Here is a 25417-nt window from a genome sequence, read left to right as displayed (position 1 = left end):
AACTGCAGTGTGGTGGCGATTGTGGGCTTCATACGGCTGGGAGCTTGAAATACCTGATGAATAGTTATGCGATGAATGAAACCAATTTTTGCCGCCCATCACTGACCCGAAGACAAATATTTGACATGCCCCATGTCAGGGTTCAGGATTGATGGTCTGCTTAAAAGGTGTTTCCGAGTTTGAATGGTTTCCTTAAAACTTTTTTGCCTTCATGTAGCCCTTCATTATCTAGTACAAATGGCTAGAAAAGCGGGGCAGCCCCATTAGATGTATCATTATGTTTTTTTGGTTACAAAAGCTTTCAAACATTGGTAACGGGTTCGTTTTGCTGTTTCACTTCTGCAATGCAGTTGCACCAGGCGGCGATCATTTAATTTCGCTCATCGATGAAATCTCGTACGTATCGCCACCGTCCCCGATGCTGTCGCAGATCAATGACATTCCCCCGGAGCAGTTCTGCAACGGTGACAACCGACCGCCAGATTGCGGGCCAAACTGCATGTGCACGCACAAGGTCGACATCCCGCTGAACGCCATCGTGGAAGTTGTGCTGGTCGATGAGGGTAAGCCAACCAGCCCTGATTGCAGAGCCACTGGAAAATGTTTAAATGTTTTGATTCCTCATCAGTGCAACAAGAAAACCTGAGCCATCCGTTCCATCTGCACGGCCACGCGTTTCACGTGATCGGCATGGGCCGCTCGCCGGACAGCACCGTGAAGAAGATTAATTTGCGCCACACCCTCGACCTGGATCGGCGCGGTCTCCTGAACCGACAGTTCAACCTGCCCCCTCTAAAGGACACGATCGCGGTTCCCAACAATGGCTATGTCGTGCTGCGATTCCGGGCCGACAATCCCGGTACGATCGCTGGCCCCACCAGGCACCATCGGTACTATATACTAATGAAAGTTTCTTCGTACCTTCCAACTCCGCAGGATACTGGCTGTTCCATTGTCACTTCCAGTTCCACATCGTGATCGGGATGAACCTTGTGGTGCACATCGGGACCCACGCCGACCTACCACCGGTGCCGCCCAATTTCCCTCGCTGTGGCAACCACATACCGCCCATAAAGTTTAATTAGTCAAACGGCTCGCTCCAGTCCCAGAGAAGCTACTTCCTATCCCGTGATTCCTCGGCTCGGCATGTGGCCTGCAGTTCCGAATTAGTGAAATGATCCCTATTGCCCAGTAGGCCGTAGGACGAACAAGGAATATTCGATTTATAGTTTAGATGCTCGCGAACAGAAGCAAAGTGCCGAAACAATTGTTCCGCAATGTGTTGTCATTCGAGTTCGAGAGCTACCAGAGACAAACGTGTTTGTGTGTGTTCACCGCTCTTCCGGTGGCAGAGCCATTTCTTGCCACATAATGGGGCGTACTTAGGATATGTTGATGTATGTGTATGTGGTAGTTAGTGAAAACAAAAACGTAACAATAGGACCCCGCCCGCAGTCATTCGTCGTTCATACCCGTTCACCATATTTTAGTATACGAGAGTCGTTTTCGATTGCTTTCTGTCGCGAATCCGTTTGCAATTGGCGCTGCCCTGGTGCGTTTTAATTAAACCGTTTCTTGATTACAGCATTCCCTAGGGAAGATCATAACTGAGAACCAAGGGCTGGCGAACGCTACCCGTGGGTTCTGTTTGTTCTGGACCAGCTTCACCAAAGAGTAACTGAATGTGATGGAATGCTCTTTCCTCCACCACTAAGTCAGCAATAGGAAGGTGATGACTGTTGCAGACAGGCCAACGCTTTAAGGTTGAGCAGATACGCATATTGCAAGATTTCTTTACTGCGGAATCCCATTCTAAAGATACCCCTTTCTTGCGCATTTCATTTCATTCACGACGAACACCAACGCTTAGGTTGTATATTTATGCTATAGACGTAAGCGCGAAGCGTGATGTCGTTCCGCAATTCCCCTTTTGTTTCCGCGCACACTTTTTTCCTCTTCTATTGCTATTCTGAAGTCGCGATACCAGAGACACAACCAGCTAGTTCGAAGCGAAAGCAATCGAATAGAACCGTAACGTATGTAAGACGTAAGACGAAGGAACCCCACAAAGAGAAACCGAGTTCAGCCAATAAATAACAATAATATAACAGTGAGATAAGAACCAGTCGCGGGGCTTGCCACATTGGTCGACAATGTCTTCATTTCTGTTCACTTCACTTCCGAAACCAACTTTCCGCGAAACCACGGCGCGGGTTTCCTCTGTTTTCTATTATATCCTTCCTGGTTTGATTTTTGCGATGTGACATTGCTGGAGAGGAAAAACGGATCGACAATAATTCCACAGCCAGGATTCCCGGGGGGTGGTGGCTGCCACCGTTTCAACGAGAAGAAGCGAGATTGAAAAAAAACCTTAACACTGCATAGTTCGCCACCGTGTCCCTGCAACAGGAAACGCTCATTCTTCCTGGACGGCCACAATGAAATTTTGGTTATTTATTTTTCTGCTTTCATGCTGCAACGGATTGGTCGATTGGTTCCCGGCTGAAAGTGTTTCCTTTATTTACCACCATAATTTCACCACTCTATTGGTTAGTCGATTTCATTTGAATTGCTCGTGAAAACGATGGCACGGGTAGACAGACACGTGTTTGTAAGTGTACTACGAGTGGAAGATTAACTCTTTAGTGGTTGTTGATTCAGCTTTATGGCGTTATTATTCGTTAGGACAATCGAGGATATCGGACGTATCAAACGAATAATAAGTCCCGATCATATGCATCATATCATAATGTTGATCGTACTTTCGCTCGAGAGCTGTTGCTCTCGAAATGTTGCTTTGAAATCGTTAAGCATTCGGGAATATTTCGTCACCTGAAATTTGAAACACAAAACGAGCGTTAGAGCCAACGATTTTACCGCCGGTATGGTCGTTAAATACCTGTCGTCACTGATGCTCGGGTTTTGATATCCGAACAGTCACCGCCGATGGGGCTACAATGTATTCAACACACGCAATGGCCTTGGACAATGGACAACACCGACCCCGAATCTGGCGAGCAACACGAGACTGGTCTTCCTGAAGCCAACGCCACACTTCTCTACGCACCACACAGCACTTAACTACACTTCGCACACACACTGTAAGCACTGACCGCACTGATCAACCCAAAGTTCACGCACGGATATCGAGGCACACGGAACCGGTAAAACTAACGCGCACTCACCTTATCACCTAATCATCCGCGGAAGAAGCACCTTAATAAAACAAATGCGAACTTTCGGATGCACCTATGGCCGCATGCCAAATCATGAGTATCGCGCAGACTAACAGAAGAAGCACCAATAAGCAGACAATACGAACTTTTGGATGCACTTAGGACGGCATGCCAAATTATGAGTAATCTACACATTCGAAGCACAATTCACATCAATTAAACACAGCTCTCACCGAGTACTAGTAAAACGAGCGCGACTAGATTTCGTCCGATATGCATGATCTAATTTGTTCGATGTGATCGATAAGACTGAAACCTGGATTAACGAAGCGATTCAAACAAGCCATACAATTGCGTGTACACAATGATCCGGCGCGATCGTAACACTAACACTTGCCGTTTCTCCCGTGGTCGTGACCCTTTGCCTACCGTTTCATTTTGGTTAGAATGCCAAATATACCCTTCCACTATCGTACGCTATCGTAAAGCTAGTATGGGTACGAATTTATTCCACAAATTCTTTGTTTGGCGACATGACGCTCAGTTGTGTGACAAAATTCAACACACACTCCCAGAACCCTTTGTTACCATTGTCAATGCTCTCTTACGGACCTCAACCAAGCGTTGCAGTTCAATATCAATTATTCAAATTATTCATTTCTTGTTTTCCTGTTCCCCTGCAACATTCGTAATTGTAGAGAATGATTATAACTAAGTAACTTCAATATACCATCCATCTACTTTTTCCTTTAATGGACTCAGAGAGTCTCAACAGATTATTTTATGGTGTAAAATTTCCTTAGTACTAGATAAAACAAATAAAGACCACAAGTATACTGAGTACCTTTTAAGTTATACACATCGTTTATTAGAAAAACATCGATACAAACTCAGTTTTGTTATGTTGGCGAACAGAAATTCCATGGTGTATTTTGCGAATTGTAAAAGCGTCCGAAGGCGGTTGGGCGCGACGATGAAAAACAGATGTTAACATAGGAATTCCGATGAAAACTGGCTTCAATTCACTTACGATAACCTCGACGCTTGTTATCGTAAGAAAGATTGGTCATCCGTTGCTTCAGATTGGAGGAGCCACGAAGGACGGCCGATCGGGAGTCCACGTCGCGCATCACGAACGGTGAGAAGCCGGCAGTGTAGTCATCTCCGAGGGCGTTCGTCTTGCTGCGTGCCTTATTTGAGATACGCTGCTGAGGCAACGGTTGATCCTCATACAGCAAAGGGTTGGTGGCATGTTTACCACCTTCGAATTTGGCCACTGGCTTGTTCTTATACTTGGCCGTAAGCGCTCGACGACTGTTGATGTGAATGATCTGTGTGCCATCTGGGTTGAGACTAACAGCTACCTTCTTCAGAGTGCGGTTGCCACACTTCGGACAGAACACTTTCGTCGAGTCCGGTGTCGTTTTGAAGCAAGCGTAACAGCGCAGGATATAGGTACGCGACTGCCGTATCACACGGCCGTCCAGAGCTGCTATCTTCAGCCCAATCTGCTTCAACACATTTTGCATAGCGAAATCAGTTGTCATACAAGCGACCGGAGAGACAGTTTCTTCCAGACAGTCCTGGCCATAATCCCGCTTCACTTGTTGGATGTTTGATGGAGTTATCCAACCGTCATCGTCATCCTCCTCTTCACTTGCTTCCGAGCATTCTTCCGGATCAGTACTATTCTCGTCGTCGGAAGTACTGATTGCCTGTTCCAGAACCACATCGCAAAGGTCATCTGTCACCTCGAGAGAACTGGTGTTAAGGGGCCTTCCCTTTGAGTCCTTGGCTTCATCCTGACAATCCATCTCGTGCTGGTGTTCCTTCCGTTCATGATCATCTTCCTTACTATCTTGGCGCTCGGATCGTGCTTTTGATGATGCATAGAACCCTTTCGTAAGTTCCAATCCCTGCAGTTCTTTTGGCTTCGTGGCGGCCGCCACTGTGACCGCCGGTTTTGGTTCCTCTTGAAGATGGTCCCGGCCTACATGAACCGTTTCAAGTTCGTACGTAAGAGCGATCACACGCAGGTCGACCATCGACAACGACGCATAGTCGCCGGTTTTTTTCGCAAATGCTACAACCTTGGCGACGACATCCGGATCCGGTTCCTTCACCCGTAAGCTGTACGGCAACACAGTCAATGCTTTCAGCTGTCGATCATTGCGGATTTCGTCCAAGACTCCTTGCACCGTGTAGCAGTTTTCGGCGAAAGTTTGCAGTTGCACATTCTTTATGAACGCCGACGTGTCAACAATAAGATGCTGGAATTTGGACATGTTGCCCACCGTTGCTGCCGATAGATCTTTCGTCGGATTATAATCTCACAAACAATTCAATTCAATTCAATGCGTAGCTTACAAAACACATGGCCCGGTCGAGTCGAGTACGATTTTGAAGGGAAACGTCAATGCGAAACCAAGGATAATTTAAGCAGTACATTTTTCACTGGGGTTTGATGTTGGACTTCTTATTGATAAACAAAACAGAAAATCGACAACAGACGCTTGCAAAACGAACTCCGGTTTCCAGCAGAGCAAAATGGGCAAAAAGAAAGACTCGTACACCGAAACTCATCGGAGGCATAAGAAACATAAGAAACACAAGAAATCGAAAACGCAATTAGTGACGGAAAATTACGACATAGTGGATGAAACCATTGAGGTGGTGGAAGAGATCGAATACATGGAAGCTGACCCGGAACCGGAAATTATCACCGAATTAAGTAGCAGCGACTTGCAGCCGGCGGTAGATGGGAGTGCCTCGCAGATGGAGCTTTTAAGTGACTTCCAGCACGCTCTACCACAAAAATCAACTTCACCGGTCAAGTCGATGGCTGCATTGGGAAAGGTACAGAAAAAGAAACGCACGAAGGGGCGCGACAGCGGCACGTCCAGCGAGGAAGAACGATGGCTCGATGCAATCGAATCTGGCAAACTGGAGGAGGTAGACGATGAGTTGAAAAAGATCAAACCCAAAGACCCGAAACTGATGACGGCTCGACAACGGGCAATGTACGAACGCAGCACGGACAAAGATTCTTCCCCGGGATCGGAGCTGCTTATGTCACTGCCGACGGGGTACAAGGAAAAGGTAATGACGGCTGAAGCAATACAGAAAGCGCAGTTAAAATCTCAGAAACGCAAGCAGATGGCCGATGAGAAGCGGGAGAAAGACAAGAAGAAAACCATGGAACGTTTACTTAAAAAGCAAGACTCGAAATCGGTAAAAGCAATCAAGAACCGACCGATTAAAGAAAAAGTACCTATGATAACGTACGTTGATGGTGTCGACGGGGCCTCCATTTCACTACCGCCGGGTGTAGCTTTTCCGCTTCGAACTCAAATGCCTCGCGAACCCCCCAAACCCACGCTTTGCACCGTATCCAACTGCTCCAACATTAAGCGATACAACTGTTCCAAAACGAATGTACCACTGTGTAGTTTCGAATGCTACAAAGCTCATGTCGATGCCATTAAAAAAATTATTTGTTGAACCAAAGATGATTTTTATTTAACTCGAATGGTCTGCTATTTTAGAAATCCACCTGAAGAGAAAACAAACAAAAATTAGCGATTTCGATTGCGCAATTCATCGGCAAGTTCGTAAATGGAATCTAGTGGTTCGTGCTAGATGATAAAAATAAAATAAAGGATAACAAAATGACGAGCATCGGTGTTTTTCTCAATCGACATACCAACAATTGATTTAGATACAGCTCGTAGGCAATCTTGTCGGTGGCCATGTCTACAGCAACAGCCATCATTTCCTCCAGCTCCTCCACAGTGAACGGTTCCCCTTCTTCGGTGATAAGCTTTGTCATATACTCCTTGTCGACGAACCCTTTGCCCTCTTGATCCAGTACACGGAAGGCCTTAAGCAACTTTTCTGGCGGAGCCGGTTCCATTCTGCAATCAATCGAAGCAAGGCAGAATCACTCGAAGAAACCACCTTCTTTACGCTCTCCTCATCGCTTACTTGTGCTCAGCTATCAGTTGGCTAACGTACGGTAAGAATTTGGACAAATGTACAGTGCCATTCGAATCTTCAAACTCCGTGGCTGAGATTACTTCATTCACATCCGCCTCGGTGGGAACGCAACCTGGAAATCAAAGTATCAAAAACTGGAAACCTCAATCCAAGCACCCTACACAAACACCTACCCAGAAACCGCAAAATAGTTCCAATTTCCCGAACATCCACCGTTCTATTGCCGTGATGGTCGAAAATTAGAAATGCATCAGCGATCCTTTTTTCAAGTTCATTCGCGGGATTAATGTCTGTAATTGTAGTGTGATTATAAATGCAGAATATAATGAAAACTATTTAGTCTTACCGGAGTACTCGAAATCGGTCATGGTGCTGGGATTATCGATAAAACATGTTTGACAGTCAACGTCAGTGCGAACGACATTTCGAAACGCCGTCAAATCTGTGTTTTGGGTCATCTGCTTTCGTCGCTTTGTTTTTCTGTCGAGTTGATTCAATTAATTTGCGTAAAATAGTTGCCCCTGAAATCGGCTACAACCCGCGACATCTGTAGAGCACAGTGCTAAAAGCAATAGTTGTGTTAATAAGTTTGCACGAAGCTACGATTAATTTGAGTAGCCTATTGTGTGAAACCGTAGAACGTTGCGTTGGTGCGTACACTCCGTGTGCCAAACATCCGGACAAGATTGAGCCCGACGGAGTAGCGACGTTCAAGATGTCGGGTGACCAAAAAACCCTTATCAAAGGCAATCCGTCACAATATGTGAAGCTCAACGTCGGAGGCTGCCTTCACTACACTACAATCGGAACACTCTGCAAGCAGGACACGATGCTCCGGGCAATGTTTAGTGGGCGGTTGGAAGTCCTGACGGATTCGGAAGGTACTATAAACACACACCTTTTTTCCTACAAGTCATTTATTCCCCGGTTTTGTGTGTTAGGATGGATTCTAATCGATCGCTGTGGGGCACATTTTGGCACAATTCTTAACTTTCTACGCGACGGAAGCGTTGCACTGCCGGGGACGGCGAAAGGAATTGCGGAGCTGCTGGCTGAATCGAAGTACTATTGCATCGAGGAGCTGATAGACGCCTGCGAAAAGCTGCTTGCGAAGAAAGAGCGGGAATCGCGCGAATCAGAACCGATCTGTCGGGTTCCTCTGATTACGTCACAGAAGGAAGAACAATACCTGATCAGCACGGCCACGAAGCCAGTGGTGAAGCTGCTGATCAATCGTCATAATAACAAGTATTCGTACACGCACACGTCGGATGATAATCTGCTAAAGAATATTGAGCTTTTCGACAAGCTGTCGCTGCGGTTCAGTGGACGCGTGTTTTTCATTAAAGATGTTATCGGATCAAGCGAAATCTGTTGCTGGTCGTTCTATGGTAACGGCAAAAAGGTGATCGAAGTGTGTTGCACCTCGATCGTGTATGCCACCGACAAGAAGCACACAAAGGTGGAGTTTCCTGAGGCGCGTATCTTTGAAGAAACGCTTAATATACTGCTGTACGAGAACAAGAACGCTCCGGACCAGGAGCTGATGCAAGCAACATCGCTGCGGGGTGCGGTGGGTGGTATCAGCTCTTACACGAGCGACGAAGAAGAAGAAAGAACAGGATTGGCGAGGCTACGCTCAAACAAGCAGAACAACCCCACATGATTGGCCTTCGCTCCGCCGCTAGGATTAAGGAAGAAGTTGTTGCCAAAGAGGAACTAGCGAGAAGAGCGAGGCAAGGCGGGATCTTGCACACAGCATACTAACACAGATTCCAGTGTGTGCAATTCCATCATCTTCGGGTCGTTGAATAAGTTTCACTAGGCCAATAAGTGGTACGTCCGAGATTGGGTTTCATCGATAATCACCAGGGATACTACATTCACAATACTAATCGGCATCTTTGGAGTTTTTTTTGTTAGTTTTATTGCTAAAACACGTTTGCACTTTTTCATTCTCTGTGTCACCGAAAATAATTAATTGAAAGTTCCGTTTTGAATGAACTCCATTGAGTAATCGGATACAAAATGATTTTCGGTCCAATCTACATATTCTAGGTAAAATCACAAATGGGGTAAACCATGGGGCAACGTGATGTCTGGGAAAAACTACAATCCATTCGTATGTAATATTGTACTAAAGTGTAATAGCGATCACCGAACGTTGTGACAATTATAGCAAAATACCAATAAACGAATAAGTACTTTCAAATGCTGTTTCAAAGATTACTGATTTTGGTAAAAATTGTCAATCATTTCTTGTTGTTCCGACTCAATCCGCTGCAGATATTGGTACTCGATCTTCAGTTTATCCAGTTCCACCATTTTCTCGATAATTTCGCTCTAAAATGTAATATGGGGAAATATCGTTTCTGATATCAGGCAGAAAAACCCTTTCGCGCTTAATTTAACCTGTATTTGTTGTTGTTCGGATTCTCGTTGCTTGGAGAATGTTTTAAGCATATTTTGCACCCCGACCGCTCGCATCTTTTCTTGGTCCACTTCCACTGCAAAGGTTTCGACGATGGTTGCAAACTGATCGATGATTCGCCGGAACTCGGTTAACTCTGTAATTTGTGGGAAGAGAAAAGTTAACGTGTTTGCGCCACTAGCGACAGACATGAGCTTACTGTCAGTAAATTTTTCACATTCGTCCTTCAATTCGTTTGTTTCGTTGGCTACCTCTGGATCGATGACGCGTATCGCATAAAGGTCGTCAATGTAAAGCCCAGATTTACCAAACTCCTCTCCCATTTTGGGATATATTCTTTAAGACTTTGGAACAGAGGATTTGAACTACTGCCGACTTCAGCTATAGGTAAAGGCTAAACAAACAGAAGTTTGTCGAATGGTTGCTATGGGTTACACGCCACAGCCAAATCGACTGAATGTCAAAATTTGCCAATTCCGAATCGCACGTTAAGAAGAGACATGAAGGACACATTGATTAAAAGACATTTTTATTGTTCTTATATTAGATACAGTTTTATGAATCCTTTTGTTCTGTTGCATCTTACCTCACGCACACCAGAGGCGAACTGTTGCGTGATTGTTTTCTTTTTAACCCTACACCTAGTCACTCTCTCCCCGACAATGCCAATGTTTGATTAGTTCTGATGGATTTTAACGTAACTTCTTTTTATCGTACTGTTTGAATAAATTCGGACAACTGTTTGTTAACAAGGAGTCACGAAATCCTCCTCGAAGGATCTTTGTTTATTTTGCCTCTCATCTTTTTGCTCAATTTACCATTTCCACATTGACAAAGTATGTACAATTGAACAAATTTTTTTTTAATTCTATACCTTCATAGTTCATTGAAGTTTGTTCATAGTTCATTGAGTTTGAGGCATAGTTTTAGTCAAGAATTTTTCCATTGTGTGATTTGTTCGCTTTTCTGTTAAACTCTTTGCAGAGCTGGAAAGCGTTCTCAGTTTAACATCCATTGATCTCTAAAACACATCACTACATATTACATTTTTGTTACCTTCACTACCAGGGCTTTTACCGCATTCAATTATAAATTATTCTCGTTTTCTGACATCGACAGTGCTCTATGAAACATATTGGAACAGCGCTCAGCCTTCTGCGGACAAAACTTTCGTTGGCAATTTGTATCGCAACGACAAAAACAATTCTTAGTCTCGCGTGGTAATACTCGAGCTTCGTAACTGCGATACTCCGCGGAATATGTATGCAGACCTTCAATTCGTTGACCACACTAACGCAATACTGAATATGAGCGCTCGAGGAAAATGACCAAACCGGCAAACATTCACACTATTGCCTCCTTGGTTGCTGGGCCAACCAGCAGAAGAGGCTTTCTGGATGTGCCTGGTGCGATCAGGTTTGCCCCATATTACCTTTCCTACTTTTTAAGGAAATGGGAGATGGAAAAGAACAGAATCTAAACGAGATGAACTGATGAACTAACTTCCTCGATGAGAGAGACCTGATGGAGAGACTCAACAGAATACCGAATTCTAAAACTATACTTCATTTTATCTCATCCCGGAACATTGAAACTCACACGCCGGCGCGATTGCCGGTCACCGTATCGGTCTGATGTCCAGAGAATGACTGTCGCAAAAATTAAGCAGACGTCGAAGGCCAGAAGCCGCTTCACGTCGAAGAAGATGCTGCCTCGGATGACGCAGCAGCGGTTGTTGGTGGAGAAGTGTCCATCGATGTGGCCGCAATCGAGGCAACAGCTGCCGCTGCTTCCGTTTCTTCGCTCGTTTCAACTGCCATTAAACCACCATTGCTGGCTGCGGTTGCCCCGTCGGAAGCTCCTTCAGTGGTGGATGAAGCTGTCCCATCGCCAGTGCTGCTTGTGCTGGCCGCGGACGTCGCTGTGTCGGTTTTGATCTTTTTCGATCCAGATGATACGGCGATATTTTCCGACGCATCCACAGACTCGGCAGCAGTTCGTTTCCGAGATGCTGAATCGGTGAAATTGGGCTTGAACTGGACGATGATGGCCGTCATGTTGTCACAACCGGTTCCATCTCCTTTGGTGTCGTGCGCTAAGCAGTTATCGAAAAGCTAACCAAAAGAAGAATAGATGTCATTACAGGCTGGCAACGGACGGTGGTGGTCAACTGTGATAATCGAAAGCGGGACGATACCTCTTCGCAGATCTTGGACAGTGCAGTGCCCGGTTTATTGATGCGCTCCTGGACAAATTGTACCACCTCGTCGCTGGTCATAAAGTTCCAGATACCGTCACACGCCAACACCATGAAATCATCTTCCGGTCCGACTGTAATTTTCTGAATGTCCGGTAGGGCCGAGATCATTTGCTTTTCTGGCGGCAATGAACCATTCTATTAACGAAAGTGTAAATTCAGACAATAGATAAATGCGAATGATGTAGAGAGGCTCAACAGAGTACAAAGCAGGCGTCCATACCATCTTGTAGCCATGGTCACCGATCGCGCGAGACAGGTTCAATCCTCCATTGACACGTCCATCGAGCGTGACACGACCCCCCGCCTTCTCTATCCGCGTAAACTCGATAGTATCTTCGGGTTTGTGATCAAAACTCATTTCAAGTGCCTTGCCATTCCGGCAAACAACGCATCGCGAATCTCCTGCAAGCAGCATAGGCGAAAACGCTTCGTTAGCTTCCATCCAATGCCCTTCCTCTTTTATGCCGTCCAATTTTCCTTCTCACCTGCGTTAGCTACGTAGAGCTCCTTTTCGTGCAGGAGTGCTACGACGGCCGTACAGCCACTATCCTTTCCAGGTTCGTCCGTAATGTTCTTCATGAATGCGGCGTCCTCCTCGTTCATGTAATCTTCCTCCTCCTCGTATTCGGCTTCCTCTTCACCATCTTCGTCTTCCTCTTCTTCGTCGCAGCCTTCCTCACTGGGAGAGTGACAAAATAGGTTCGATAGTGTCGCATTTCACCCATCCAACCAAACACTTACCCATAGGGTTCTTCTTCGCCGTCCTCCGTGCTGGATGTTTCGATGGGTTCCACAACGTCGGAATCGCTGTCATCGTCCTCTTCCGTGTCGTCATCGTCATCGTTTGGAGCTTTGGTCCCACTTGGCCCGTTCTTCGAAACTGCCCTATTGCCAGCTTCACTGGCACCGCTGCCACTGGCGGCTTTGGTGGCGCCGCTGCTGTGCACGTTAGCGATGGAAGAGGGCTGGGCGAGCTTGGAGCCATTCGCTGCCCCACTGTCACAGTCACTCGAAACGACACCATTTTCCTGGCCGGCAGCACCCGATGAGGACGATGATACGGCTGCGGCAGACGAAGCGGTGGCCTTTCCTATGTCTCCATTCAGCTTGACCGCCTGCTGTTTGCTGCGATCCGACGAAGAACTGTCCGGAGCACAGTTCTCCTTAGAGACGCTTGCTACTTCCGGTTGCACTGGGGCCGAAGTAGCCAGCACTACGCCAGCCGTGTCACTGATTTCGTCGCTTTGGTCCCCCTCCTTTGCAGCCACCGTTGCTGCTCCACTGGCCGACGAGGAGGACGAGGATGGTTCTTGCTCTGCCATGGCTCGCCCGTCCAGTCCCTCCCCGGTCTTATTATTGCTAGAACTGCTGACCGTGGAATCGGCGGCCGTATCTCCACTACCACTACGACCGCCACCACCACTACCACCACCATCGACAATCTTGCTCCCAGTCGCTGCCGGTGCTGCCTCGGCGGATCCGATGTCCACAGCATTACACGGCATTTTCGCTCCCGAACCGCCAGCCATTTCGCCGTCCCGTTCACTGCTCACTTCTCGCCGCTTACCTTTGAGCAGCGGTGAGATGGGTTTCGAAGAGTCGCCCTCTTTCATCGCCTGTATCAGGCGGGACCTCGTAGCTTCGGCGGCAGCTGCTGCCGCCGAATTGCTGGCCTTTATTTCCTTCCGGTACTTCTGAAGAACCTCGTCCAGTGGCATGCGCGCTTCTTCACGCAAATCATCCACGTTATCGTACTCGTCCTCTTCCTCGTCGTCCTCCTCTGCTTCCTCGTTGCCATTCGTCTTCTCCGACAACACTTTTAGCTCCTGGATCACGTTCTCCTTGAGCAGCGTTGCATCAAACCCGATGAACGCATCTTTTAGCGCTTGTTCAAAATTTTTCTCCCCGTATGCGGCCACCGTACGCAGAAAGCTCGGCAGATGAAGGCTGCAATACTGAGCCACTTCCGCTCCACCGTGCCCATCGTACACCGCGAAGAACGAAATGTTTTTGTCGAAGTTGAGTATGCAATTGTGTGCGTCCTGGAAGAGGTTAGAGAGGAGAGAATAGTTGTACTTTCCTTACCGTTGCAGATCACATGGCATTCCTTACTTCCTGACTGATGCGCCAACCCTGCATGGAGCTGGAACCGGAAACGAGAAAGTCGTTCGATTCATCGCTCGACTCCTTCGTCGTGACCGGTTCCGAAAGGTATGCGCCCATGTTCTTGCAGTATAAAGGTGTGTCCGGATGAAAGGGTTTGCGGCCCGCGAAGGGTCGTCAGTAGATGTTGTTTAAGGATGGTTTCTTTCGTCACACGTCACTTTTCACTGCAGTGAGTGCAGATGCAAGCTGGTATTCACACAACAATAATCCGTGTTGGAAATCCGGCAGGTACTCACTCGGCGCCGAATGCTAGCATAAACGGCTCGTTTGCAATTGAGACATCGACGCCGCTTCTTTTAGACCGGGTTTAACGAAGACCGGGTGCGACACGTTCCGATAATGCCCACTTGTCCCTGGTGTACCGGTCAGCGACAAACGCACTGCACACAGGCCCAATTCCGCGAAAGGGTCCGGAATTGTCAGCAAAATATCTCAGGAAGCTGGATGCGGCCGAATCGCAAAGCGTGCAATACGCGTTACATGTGTGTGTGTATGTGTGTTCGCTTACCACGCAGGACGGAACGACACACAATTCCCGGCTAATTTTCTGTCCCCACCTTCACGCGTTCAATGCGAAGCTTGGTCATCGGAAACTCGGTTTTTTCCGGTTTCGTAAAGAATCGTTCTCGATCCTGTTGCAAACGCGTTTGTTCTTGTTTCGTATGCACTATGCACGGTTGTTTTCGGCCTCGCTTTCTGTCGAACGTTTAATCACATTCACGTTGCCGGTTTGGCAACCATGCCACATTCACGAAAAGAACGGTTTGGCAACCATGGCGGCAAAAACGGGTCTTGTCGAATTTTCAAACGCAACCCTGCAAGAAGTCGTTTGAAGATAGTTTTTGGCGCTACAAGTGAATAAATTTTCATAAGCTATCATTAATCTTTATTAATATTATTGAAATTATTAAGAGAGCGTGGTTTTCCGCAGGAAACTGGATGGTCAAAAGAGAAGTGACAAATACTTTATTGACAGATGACATATCGATGTTGCTATAAAGTAATGTTATTATGGACGCTAACGGTTGCTATATTCCAACAGATTCTCTTGATTCGATAACTTGTAATTTATGTTCTGAGCTGCGTAGTTACCAAACTGTGTAGTAAAAGTTGGCGACATCGGTATATAGCCTTTCATGAAATCATTTTGCGGTTTATTGGTATTATAAAGGAAAACACTTTTGTTTCAAGCGCGAAAATGACACGCATAGTCATTGAAAAGAAGAACTTTACCCTTTACCGAATATACTTACCACTTTCAATACTTTTAATTGAAGTGAGGCAGTGAATTTGAAAATGATGCGGCAATTGCCACGCGCTTTGACTTGAGATGGGAGAAAGTACCTGGTTTTTCCCAGGATTCTGGGGTTTGCTCAGAGAAGCTATTGTGACGTCATAAATAATCTGCTGAAATGGTGAGTAAAGGAGAGCAATGCCACCAAGGAGACCCACCAGGGCACAACTGGCGGAACCATGTACACAGCTAGTTTAGCCTTTAAATGTAGGTGTATGCCTACGCCATCGCTTCGACGGAAGCGTTCATACCGCCAACGCACAACAATCGTTCTCCCTTACCATACAGGCATTTTAGCTTGGCGGTGACTCCGAGTTGAGAGTCACTGCCGGTCACCTGATACGGTGGGTTGAATGGCAATCCGGCGCATCTCGTGTCTACGCAACTTTTCTCACGCCGGGTTTGAAATGCGATTTGCAATTGGGTCCTGTGGGCGTTGCTAGGTTAAAGAGCACTGCCCGACCGACGGTGCAGCGCAAGTGACGCCAAATGGCCATGGGTCGAAGATTAAATGAACGAGATAAAAGGATTGAATCCTTCACCATGCAGGGATTTCCGGTTAACTGGTTTAAAATTAAATATTAGCTTCGGGTTGCAACAAATGATGTGGAGAAGGTTAATTTAAAATTACACTTATTGGCCACGAAAAATAGTTGCGGGACAGTGGGGATTCTTTTCACAGGGTCAGGCTTTGGCGGGCAACAGCGCGTAAAACTCATCTTTTGGGTTTCGGTTCCCTGTTGCTTGCTTGAAACAAGCATGGCGAGCGGTAGGCGGCGATCGGTATAGTAATCGTAAATTTACGCTTACTCAACGAGGTGAGTAAAAGGACAAAACGGCCGAGAGAAAGAGAGCAAACATGAAAGGACCTTCGCAAGGACGAGACTGAATGCGGGCCGAGGCGAAGGACGTGAAGCTGCTGTTTGTGTGGAGGCAATCACTAACATATCATACGAATAGTAACCTACACTGGTGGCGCAAGCGTGTCGGTGTGCGTTAACAACGGAGGCGAACGCATCTTGCGGTATCGAGACTCCCACACTTCGTTCACGTATGTGTGCGTTGCTTAAGGCTACTCGTTATACAGGAGAAATAGCACAAAGTTTCCAGGACGCACGCGCTGGAAAGACTTCCTCCACCAACGATAAAAGGGTTCATTCGCCATCAAGAGCCACAGATAAGGAGAGAACAAGCGGATTGCCATAAACCTGGAACTGTTTAGGGGAAAGAACCTGTGAAACTATGAGAAAAACATACGATCCCTAAAAAAGAGGAGGAAACGGACCGCATCACTGAGATTGTATTAATTTTAACCATTCGCTTTTCTGACGAAAAGCTCGTGCCGCTGTTACAGCAGAAGATCCCGGATTGGTGTGAGGATCGCTAATAGTTTATACGAACCACATGGTCGTACAATGCGACTTGTTCGTATACTTCGCTCGATACCACCAGGCGGCTTGTGTTCGTTCCGTAGTAGTTCCGCATCGGATCTGGGATGACGTCTTTGCGATCGTACATGTTTCGGAACAGTATGCCCCGCAATGGATCGCACAGGATACGATAGTTGCGGGAATTATTCCGTAAACTATTTCCCGTCTTGGCGTTATAGTAGAGCAAATCGACTGGCGTCGGCCGAAGGATCGCTTCACCTGCAAATATTGCCTTCCAATCGTTCGAGTATAGCTGATCCTTGTGGACACGTCGGAGTGCTTCCTCGTAATCAATGTAGCCAGAAATTTCGACATTTTTGCTCATCGAACGAATGTAAATTATGGTCTAAAAGCAATGTTTATAAGTTGGCGAAGCATGTTTGCCATCACAAGTTGCACGTACCGACAGTAAACCCAATCTATTGGGACGCTCACGGAAAGCAAGTTCCTGCAGAAACTCATTCTTTGGCTCGATGCTTCGACTAAAGAGTGTGTTGGGATCTTTTGCTACCTGAAGGAAATTTTTCTGTGCCTCAAAGGCATCCTTCGTCAGTGCTCTGTTACAATTGGAGAATTTCGTACACAATTCCCATAAGAGCGAGACCCCATAAGCCTTACCGGTAGCCCGTACGGAAGAGACTGATAAGATTTTCTCTATCCCCAAAATATTGAAGGCTTTTCCCGTCAACCAGTGAGTTTAGATACTCGTCGTACGTTTCGAATTTCAAAATGTGAAGATCCTGCTCGTTTGGTTTCATTGTACGAATTTCTGATTTCCACACGTCGACTCAAAATCACAAGTAGAAGCAACAGTTTACTGCGATTGATCAATTTTATGTAGTTCATTTGTCATTTATTTTATCCTTCAGAACATGACCATGATTTTGTTTTTTTTTCTATTTCATACCAATAATGGGTCTTGTTTGAACTGATATGCATTACACCGATTATATGCAAATTTGCCTCACCTCTTACCTCATGTGCCTCATTGTTCATTTGATAAAAAGCTCCAATATGTTAATTTATTTGTGAAATACAGGAAATTCCTTTAAATTGTCCCCGTCGCGTTTCTCAAGCATCGGCGAGAGTGTGAGCAAATTCAACAAATGAAACGCACTACTACCGTTCAACTTGCCCACACCGCCACCATCACCTTCGGAACTACAGAAAACGAACGAGGCTAACGCGAATGCCCGCCAAATTCCTGTCCATGCGCACTCAATTTCCTTTCTTCAGCACTTCCATTCGAGGTCCGGAATTCATCTGATGTGATGTTAAAGTGCGGAACCCACACAACAAACTAATGACCACAAAGCGCGAAGCCCGGAGAAGGAAGAAGCATCGTCCATGGATATATTAGATACCTTCCAGTGCTGGCGGTGGCTCAGAATTGGATGAACGTTGGCATTGGCAAGGACTCGTGGTGCACGTTTCCGGGCCATATTTTGTGTGGTAGTGTTTAGTGTAGCGCGGACTAATCACGGGTGTTTGAGGCGGGGCCAACGTGGGGAGCAAAGCCAACCTCTCTCGCAAGACGGGGTCTCTGCTTTATCGCTGCACGAGGCAAAACGGAATAGGTGTTATCCCTCCGGTGGCGGTGGCAGTTCGGGCAGTCATTCCAGCTGGCAAGCTAATGGCAAATGGTGATGTTACATAAAAAAGTAGCAGTGGAACAACAACAGCAGCAGCGGTTCTGTGTGGTGCTCTGGCGGTCGATTGAGTCGAGGCCAACGCGTTATAATAGTAAAGGCTCACTCCGGTCTAGTGACCCTTAGTATTCTCGCTGGAACCAGTGAGCGAGATGGCTTTTTAACCACGATGAGCCTCAGGTGCAATGTGGTAGGTCGCATTGCTCACGTTAGAATTCAGCACTGTGCCTGCTATTACAAGTACGCTGATAAAAATGTCTCTGCGAAGCATCAAGCTGTAAAAGGAAATTTACTCCACCTGTGGTACTCGGGGTCTCTACTACCCGAGGTCGCATAAAAGACGCACGACAGAGTGATAATTTTTTTGCGTGCGTGTGCTGCGTTGCCAACCATGTCAATGTAAAAATTCGCGACCGAGTTTCTTGTGCCAGAGCGTAGCCGAAGAAACTCGAAACCCCTGGTTCCGGATTACAGTGCCGTGCGATTACTGGATGCCAAGATGATCCCGAATTCTACGCTTCTTCAGTGTTGGGTGCATTGTGCTGTGCTGTTCAACCTCTCAGCCTGCTCGTTCGCAGGCCACCGATTAGATTTACTTGTCAGTTTGGCGCCGACAGTGATTTATCGTAGCAATCGGTAAAAAGGCTAGTGCAAGTGATGAAACTTTATCAACACCCGTGGTTGCGCCTGTGAGTTTATTAGTGAACAAAGGCGTTTGATGACATACCAGCAAATCTCACCAAAAGTGAAATGGTCATCGTGTCAAGGCTGATCATATTTTCTTCATTGGTATCAAGAAATTTTCTACCAAAAATTCCCTAGCTCGAGAAAGTTAAGTAAAATGTTGAGTCCACTGAATCATTTGTTGCAAAGGACTCTTGGCGTCGTTCCGGAAATATCTTTGCCGTCGAATAGTGTCCTCTACGTACAACCTGAGAGAATCGTACCGTGAGAGGATCTCAGTTGTTTCTTGTTGTTGCTTCTGGACCTTCACCATCTTCACCGTTCGCGGCAATACTAGCCGTCATCTGACTACCAATTTTACAATTCGTTTAGAAGTGACTGTGGTTACCCTTTCGACGATTACTATTTGAAATTACCACGATTCTGGAAGCATGTGGTCAAAGGAAAGTGTTATCCGATGGTCAAAAGCGCACTTGTCGGTCGGTTTACGTGCGCCACTGCACCTGCGGCCGGGACATCTGGCCACATGCTCGGCCTTTGTTCCGGTGAATAGGGCTGGAAAATGGAAAGAAGTTTAATCAACGGTCCTCTGAAACCAGGGATTGCAAATTGAAGGTAAATAAGCGTAATAATGAAAATCAAATTTTAAACTAAAGGTTTGCAGTGCAGATCGTAACAAGCAGGTCGAAGGACTGGAAAACCAATAAACCTTAACTTTCTAACCAAGAAACAAATGCAACATTTACATCCCGGCCGGAATTGAGAAATGAAATCAGCAGGAAGGAAGAAGGACAGAAGAAAAAATAATAACATTTCCGCTTGCTTTATCCTGGCAGCGAGTCACGGCGATAGAAACGTCAAAGCCACCGAAGCAAAAATAACCTTCCGCCAGTGAGGTTAAGGTGAGAACGAAAACCTACCCCCCGAAAGTGGAAGTGTTGTTAGCGAATGAACTACGTTCCTGCGCTTGTGAGTTGTGACGAAGCCTTAGAGCTTTGTTTTCCCTTCCGGCCTGTCATCCTGTTCGTATATTTTGCGGTCACTGCTTCGCGTTCGAAATATTCACTCGGCGGAGTGGACGAACCCACCAGCACCGATGGTGTTTCGGTGAGAGCAAGCTTGAAAGTGCGTATTCCATCGCTAGCACTGATACGAAGCGAGCACAAGCGAGAAGAAAACATTGAACAATGTGCAGCCAGGAAAACGAGAGAGGCGATTTTTACGATTCACTTGATTGTTCCGCCGGGAACCGATAGTGCCGCCGAGGATTTCGTGTACTAACACACCTCTCAGTTGTGTGCGTGGAAATGAGCCTTCGACTACAACGGGAGTATCGCTCTCATAGTCACACACACACATGGACACAACCACTTCTACACTCAGTAACGCTCGAACCCTACAAGGCTTCAAAACATCCGACGATCCGCGCATCGATCCTTCCGTGGTCGTCCTTGCGCCGTCTTCCCGGAGTACGGTCCTGGGACGGTAAGTTCTCACGCTCCTGATGAGTGCTTCCGTGGCGCTGTTTTCTCTTCATTTTATGGCAAGGATGGCGTTGTTTTCGCGGCTGTCCTACTCGCTAGTCTCGCTATTTCTCTTTCTCGAACACGTTTCCCACCATCCCGGTAACGTTTTGATCAGGCTAGTTGGGGTGCTTCCGTCCTCGGACCGTCCGTTCTCCACCTTCCAAAGTAACCGGGGAGCAAATCCGGAACGTTGAGCTTCCGACACGAAGGTCCACCTGGTCGATACAGATAGGTGGAGAAGGGTTGTTCCGATTGTAACGTCAAGTACGGTGTGGCAACCCTGAATCCTTTGTTTGCCGTGAACCAAAGAACGCCGGAAACAATGCGAGCAGGCAATCACAGTAGCAACTAACGTGGAATTGAATTGGAAAAGATTACGCCATCGGATTCGAAGGCGCGAACAAATCATAAACGAAAAGCGTCATTTTATCCATGAAATGAATTAGTCCCAGAATACAATTGCAAAACTAGAAGATTGGGAAAAAGAAAGAGAGAGAGAGAGAATCGAAAGAAGCGAAAGAGAGAACGAAAGGAAAAGAGAACGGGTGCACGGTCGAAGTACTTTTTATTTTAGTGCTAAAGCGTATTTATACCTAACATTGGTTTATGCTTTGGATTACACTAATATTTATGTCTAGTGTTTTGAAAATTATGTTTGGAAAATAAATGGTATTATCAAATATTAAACAAATGCACGTCGTAGACGAATTGCAAACATCAGCTTTTTTTCGCCGCAAAGAGAGCGACGCATATAAAGCCGATGCTGATTGCATTGACTGTTTGTAGAAGCTGCCCCCTCGCATTGTTGATCCATAAATTTGTTCATGGCCATAGGCCGGCCGTTTTTGCGGTTGTCTGTTACCCTCTAACGAGTGTTGGAAAATTTAAAGTGAGCAAACGCAAACAATTCAATAAACAGCAAACCTTACTAATGCACCGAACACGCTTCGCTATCTAATTGAAGTATGACAGAAGCACATGCTGTTTTCTGGCTGCTTCTGTAATCGAATAGCGGTTAAAACGAAAGTACGACCACAACGAGTGCCCAACCAATCACAAAGTGGACGCGATCATACATTTTCTAGCATTATGTTATTTGCCACAGGCAGGAAGTAATGATTTTGCTGGTAGCAAAGTTAATAGAAAAAATTCGTGACGCTGGAAGTTGCGTGATGGAGACGCATGGTAGTGTACGTTTCTTACATAATCCATAGACTTGGCGAAGAGCTGTAAGGTTTTCTCGGTGTGTGCTTTAATATAAATCTTTTACGGTGGTAAAAAGATAATGTAAAATGCGTTTTGAGCAATAGGAACAGGAGGGCTTCAATAGTTCTAGTAACACCTTAGACGAAAACAAATTTCTTTAACTGGGGTATTTTCAATCGTCGCTATTGTTTTATAACTACAAATTATTGCAAGAAGTGCAAGACATTTTAAATTTTGTAATTTACTGAAACCTGAAGTACTGAACTGCGATAGGTATTGAACGAGTGCATCGACGGAGCACGGCCGCGGTGCAATAAGTCGTCTTACTGGTACGAGTTATCAAACTAAAGCCTTCAAAGCTCATTTCACTTTTATTGTACTCAGTGTCAATATCAACTGACGCAGTGCAGATGGTACCAAATGTTACCGCTAGTCACGCGGTCCAGAATACGTCGACCGTAGGAAACAGCTGCAAGGCGTTCGATGTACGGGCAGCCGTGTACCTAAATGGGAATCGGTAATTATTAATCAACCTTATCCACGGTATCGTAGGTTGAGGCTTGGTAGCCCCCTGAAGCTTGTATGGGCTAACTTCAAACAAATCGGGAGTGAAGTTCAATGCCGCTATCAATTGCCAAACCAAGACCACAACCGTCCAAACGACATAATGTTGCGTGGGAACGTTCTAGTTCATCGTTCATTGGCATGCAATAGATGCGCGGCACGAAAAATGAAAGTAAATAAATAAAGAGTCTCCATTAACTTATTCTATTCTTTGACTACTTTGCTCTTTGAACTACGGGCAGAGTTTAGTCACCAAAAGGCAAAATAGTTTTCAACATCTGAATATATACAATAAAATGCTAAATCTATATCATGAGTACACAGAAACATTAATCGGTTTTGGCGTATTCGGGAACAGAATACTTATGTGCTTGTCGAAGTTGAATAAATTGACATTAGCAAACACTTCCGTCTAGGCTTTTCAAACGATGTTGCCTCCGATAAGATCAGCACTAATTTATGCTAAGACCTTCCGGAGCCCGGATTACACCCTTCTCACGTTTCAAACCATCGCGCCAGGCGGATCGTCTCGAATGTTGCTCACCAAAGCTCTCGTTTTTGTATTTTAGTCTTAGCCGAAGAAAATCGGTTTTGGGTGTTTTTGTTACGTTCGTTCGATTGAGCAAAACAGGTTCCCGATCTGTGTTTTCACCAGCTTCGTTGTGGCGTTGGGAGGGTTTGCACGATAACCAACCGGCCGACCGGAAGGGCGAAAGCTTAATTTAATTAATTAGGTTTTTCTGTTTCCAACTCTGCATCGCAGAACTACCCAATCTCCGCACTGAGCCCGACCGCATGAGAGGAAAGACAGATGGCTTTGCTTTTGATAGAAAAGGAAGGAGACTAGAGACGACTTCCGATGGGTTAGCGTGCCGAAGAAATTTTCTGTTGGTTTGAATTTTTCGCCATCGGCCGATGCTAGAAAAGTTCTTTCTTTGCTCTCTATGATACATTTTTTCATTTCCTAAAACAGACACTCGACCAATTTGATACACGAAAAATAGTTGCCAACAATCGAAAAATCGAGAACGTCGAAATGCTTCCGGCCTTCTCTTAGCTCCGCACGTGAACTGTGTGCTGATCGATCAAGAACTGCTGAAGCACCAATGATGGTTTATGTTTTATTTAGTTCTTTGTATTTCACTTTAACCCTGGTAAATGCTACAAAGCTGGATACGTCCGAATTTCCATCATCTTAAGAGACAATACTAGATAAGTTCGCACTTTGGACGGTTACATGAAACTCAATGATCGGATTTATGATACAAAAGACGTTGCTCTTCAAATAAAGACACACGTCACAGCTGCCTAGTGTAAGCTGAAGCGCAGCTTCCTGGAGCTTTGTGCTTCGGTCTTTCAGACCACATCACATGGAATCAAGGCGTTTCTAAAAAATACTTTTTGCGAAAACGTTGCTTTATCGCGAATGGATAAAAATGATGCTGACGAACGTGTTTAGACTACCGGGATTTTGGAATTTCCAGACATTCGTCGCTTAAGCCTTCTCCCGCGGCGACGCGTTACAAATGATGACGATATACTAACCATCTGGCTTCAACAGCCGTCTTTGAAACAACGTATCAAAAAACGGCTATTGTTGAATGCTTATCTCGAAGTCAGACGCTGACTAACTGCCCGTTGAAGAATTCTTCGCTGTTACCCCCCAAGGAAGTGACGATAAACTAAGACAGCTAGAAAGTATTTGGCTTCCTGCCAGTCTTGAAGATCCTGTACTTTTTTCCTGGCATCCGGAGTGAACTGTGGTTGGTTTGGATATGCTCAAAGTGACGAAGAAAAAATGAACTCCTAGGCAATCATTCCATGCATTCCAGTTCGTGTTGCTATCCCATCCCAACCAGGCGATGACGATAACAACGTTCGTGGAACGCTCGCTACGTTATAATCTGTGCCGTGTCGTCCCGAAGCTTCTGCTTTCTTGCTTCTGTATTCTCTGGGCTCAGATACGTTTTGCAATGCTATTTGCGTTGAAGTCCGACGGACACGAGCGTCGGCTCAAGAGAGCACTTTCACGGGATGGATGTTATTAGACTGACGATCGAAGTCAATTTAGTGGCCGTAAATCAAATAATATCTTAATTGAATATTTCACCTCAAACATTTCCGTTTGAGTCTACAGCGATGCTCTCCACACAGTCTGAATAGCGGTCTACGTAACATCATATCGGACACGGGGCGAATCGTTTCCAGAGTTGATTGAAAGAAAACGCGGCTAGCGATATAAATAGAGGCATCATTTTACAGCTACAACCCATAACCATATTTTGCTCGACCCAAACCAGAAAAGGCCGCATATCAAACGGAGCCTAGTAAAATATGTCTGGCACTAAGAGAGAAGGTACCTTCTCACTTTTTGGGCGAATAAAACGAACGATAGAACGAAAATGGATGTTAATTGTCTGAAATAAGGGAAAAATGTAATTTACATTATCATAATTGTATAGTTGAAGCAGCCCATGCATTATCCCGATAAACTTGAGAACGGAATACCCCAACACTCTGACATATTTACCCAACAATTTTGTCACGCTGTATAAAACGAGCCTTGCGGATGTTTCTCCCTCTCGCTTTCGTTCTTTTATTCACCCCTTCAGCCGCACTTTATACCATAGCTCGAACAGTATTTACTTGATCCATGCCTATCGCGGTGACTTCCAGGGTTAGGTAGGATATGTACTAGCATAGCACACTAACCTCACATTTATTATTACTATTATTGCATCGCTGCTGGTGTGTACTGGTCATGTGAGCGAAAGGAAAAATGTCGTTTACCCTTAATTACTCCGTTAGTTACCCCACCAGATCCTGCCTGGGGTTGGTTAGCTTGCTGCGGCTGCTTGGTGCTGACATTCACTAGCATAGTTTGATACATTTTTTGGTTTTCAAACCGTTAGCCGGCCGAAAATGCTGGTACATTTATATTCATCCGTGCCACTAAATGTGTCTGCATTGTATCTGCGAGACCGCCGGTGGTTATGCGTCCTCGGAGTTGTTGTGCCACTATCGCTGTAGTGCAT

General features: G+C 45.9%; 8 protein-coding genes across 8 annotated transcripts in view; 3 read left to right on the top strand and 5 right to left on the bottom strand.

Moving 5' to 3' along the window:
* The window catches only part of LOC128277998 (uncharacterized), a 66944-nt gene extending 64860 nt beyond the window's left edge, over positions 1–2084 (top strand). The window contains exons 7-9 of the mRNA XM_053016621.1: positions 351–563; positions 629–859; positions 937–2084. Of these exons, the coding sequence (XP_052872581.1) occupies positions 351–563; positions 629–859; positions 937–1085 (593 nt within the window). The 3' untranslated portion in view covers positions 1086–2084. The remainder of the gene's footprint in view (positions 1–350; positions 564–628; positions 860–936) is intronic.
* Positions 2085–4073: 1989 nt separating this feature from the next.
* LOC128267204 (RNA-binding protein NOB1) lies at positions 4074–5503 on the bottom strand. The gene has a single exon (XM_053003994.1). It carries the CDS (start codon positions 5459–5461, stop codon positions 4199–4201), a length of 1263 nt encoding a protein of 420 aa, XP_052859954.1. The 5' UTR covers positions 5462–5503; the 3' UTR covers positions 4074–4198.
* A 172-nt stretch (positions 5504–5675) lies between these two features.
* On the top strand, positions 5676–6739 carry LOC128277729 (INO80 complex subunit B). The gene has a single exon (XM_053016235.1). The coding sequence runs from the start codon at positions 5724–5726 to the stop codon at positions 6675–6677; it is 954 nt and encodes a 317-aa protein (XP_052872195.1). The 5' UTR covers positions 5676–5723; the 3' UTR covers positions 6678–6739.
* Positions 6670–7540, bottom strand: LOC128277730 (dynein regulatory complex protein 8). Its single transcript, XM_053016237.1, has 5 exons — positions 7519–7540; positions 7346–7462; positions 7161–7284; positions 6880–7090; positions 6670–6729 (listed from the first exon to the last, which is right to left on the bottom strand). Exons 1-5 carry the CDS (start codon positions 7538–7540, stop codon positions 6718–6720), a joined length of 486 nt encoding a protein of 161 aa, XP_052872197.1. The 3' UTR covers positions 6670–6717.
* A 148-nt stretch (positions 7541–7688) lies between these two features.
* Positions 7689–9376, top strand: LOC128277822 (BTB/POZ domain-containing adapter for CUL3-mediated RhoA degradation protein 3). Its single transcript, XM_053016351.1, has 2 exons — positions 7689–8053; positions 8114–9376. The coding sequence occupies exons 1-2, from the start codon at positions 7888–7890 to the stop codon at positions 8836–8838; spliced, it is 891 nt and encodes a 296-aa protein (XP_052872311.1). The 5' UTR covers positions 7689–7887; the 3' UTR covers positions 8839–9376.
* Positions 9377–9398: 22 nt separating this feature from the next.
* On the bottom strand, positions 9399–9926 carry LOC128277821 (intraflagellar transport protein 20 homolog). Its single transcript, XM_053016350.1, has 3 exons — positions 9803–9926; positions 9585–9739; positions 9399–9515 (listed from the first exon to the last, which is right to left on the bottom strand). The coding sequence occupies exons 1-3, from the start codon at positions 9924–9926 to the stop codon at positions 9399–9401; spliced, it is 396 nt and encodes a 131-aa protein (XP_052872310.1).
* A 245-nt stretch (positions 9927–10171) lies between these two features.
* Positions 10172–14214, bottom strand: LOC128277558 (probable protein phosphatase CG10417). The gene is made up of 6 exons (XM_053016033.1): positions 13976–14214; positions 12605–13905; positions 12349–12542; positions 12084–12265; positions 11801–11998; positions 10172–11717 (listed from the first exon to the last, which is right to left on the bottom strand). The coding sequence occupies exons 1-6, from the start codon at positions 14084–14086 to the stop codon at positions 11295–11297; spliced, it is 2409 nt and encodes an 802-aa protein (XP_052871993.1). The 5' UTR covers positions 14087–14214; the 3' UTR covers positions 10172–11294.
* Positions 14215–16706: 2492 nt separating this feature from the next.
* Positions 16707–17511, bottom strand: LOC128268198 (cilia- and flagella-associated protein 299-like). Its single transcript, XM_053005232.1, has 3 exons — positions 17372–17511; positions 17157–17310; positions 16707–17099 (listed from the first exon to the last, which is right to left on the bottom strand). The coding sequence occupies exons 1-3, from the start codon at positions 17509–17511 to the stop codon at positions 16707–16709; spliced, it is 687 nt and encodes a 228-aa protein (XP_052861192.1).
* Positions 17512–25417: the final 7906 nt, after the last annotated feature.

This window comes from Anopheles cruzii, chromosome 2 (assembly GCF_943734635.1).
Source record: "Anopheles cruzii chromosome 2, idAnoCruzAS_RS32_06, whole genome shotgun sequence".
NCBI lineage: Eukaryota > Metazoa > Arthropoda > Insecta > Diptera > Culicidae > Anopheles > Anopheles cruzii.
This window is presented reverse-complemented; position numbering and strand designations above follow the sequence as displayed.

Bases quoted from the DNA above. Each gene is read 5' to 3' on its own strand.
- LOC128267204 (XM_053003994.1), bottom strand. From the start codon at position 5,461: ATGTCCAAATTCCAGCATCTTATTGTTGACACGTCGGCGTTCATAAAG.
- LOC128277729 (XM_053016235.1), top strand. From the start codon at position 5,724: ATGGGCAAAAAGAAAGACTCGTACACCGAAACTCATCGGAGGCATAAG.
- LOC128277730 (XM_053016237.1), bottom strand. From the start codon at position 7,540: ATGACCGATTTCGAGTACTCCG. The intron at 7,463-7,518 runs GTAAGACTAAAT...CTACAATTACAG, and splicing joins GACCGATTTCGAGTACTCCG to ACATTAATCCCGCGAATGAA. The intron at 7,285-7,345 runs GTAGGTGTTTGT...TTTGATTTCCAG, and splicing joins AACTATTTTGCGGTTTCTGG to GTTGCGTTCCCACCGAGGCG.
- LOC128277822 (XM_053016351.1), top strand. From the start codon at position 7,888: ATGTCGGGTGACCAAAAAACCCTTATCAAAGGCAATCCGTCACAATAT. The intron at 8,054-8,113 runs GTACTATAAACA...TTTGTGTGTTAG, and splicing joins AGTCCTGACGGATTCGGAAG to GATGGATTCTAATCGATCGC.
- LOC128277821 (XM_053016350.1), bottom strand. From the start codon at position 9,926: ATGGGAGAGGAGTTTGGTAAATCTGGGCTTTACATTGACGACCTTTAT. The intron at 9,740-9,802 runs GTAAGCTCATGT...CACAAATTACAG, and splicing joins ATGTGAAAAATTTACTGACA to AGTTAACCGAGTTCCGGCGA. The intron at 9,516-9,584 runs GTTAAATTAAGC...ATTACATTTTAG, and splicing joins CCGAACAACAACAAATACAG to AGCGAAATTATCGAGAAAAT.
- LOC128277558 (XM_053016033.1), bottom strand. From the start codon at position 14,086: ATGGGCGCATACCTTTCGGAACCGGTCACGACGAAGGAGTCGAGCGAT. The intron at 12,543-12,604 runs GTAAGTGTTTGG...TCACTCTCCCAG, and splicing joins GGCGAAGAAGAACCCTATGG to TGAGGAAGGCTGCGACGAAG. The intron at 12,266-12,348 runs GTGAGAAGGAAA...TGCTGCTTGCAG, and splicing joins GCTCTACGTAGCTAACGCAG to GAGATTCGCGATGCGTTGTT.
- LOC128268198 (XM_053005232.1), bottom strand. From the start codon at position 17,511: ATGAAACCAAACGAGCAGGATCTTCACATTTTGAAATTCGAAACGTAC. The intron at 17,311-17,371 runs GTAAGGCTTATG...CAATTGTAACAG, and splicing joins CTCTTCCGTACGGGCTACCG to AGCACTGACGAAGGATGCCT. The intron at 17,100-17,156 runs GTACGTGCAACT...CATTGCTTTTAG, and splicing joins ATAGATTGGGTTTACTGTCG to ACCATAATTTACATTCGTTC.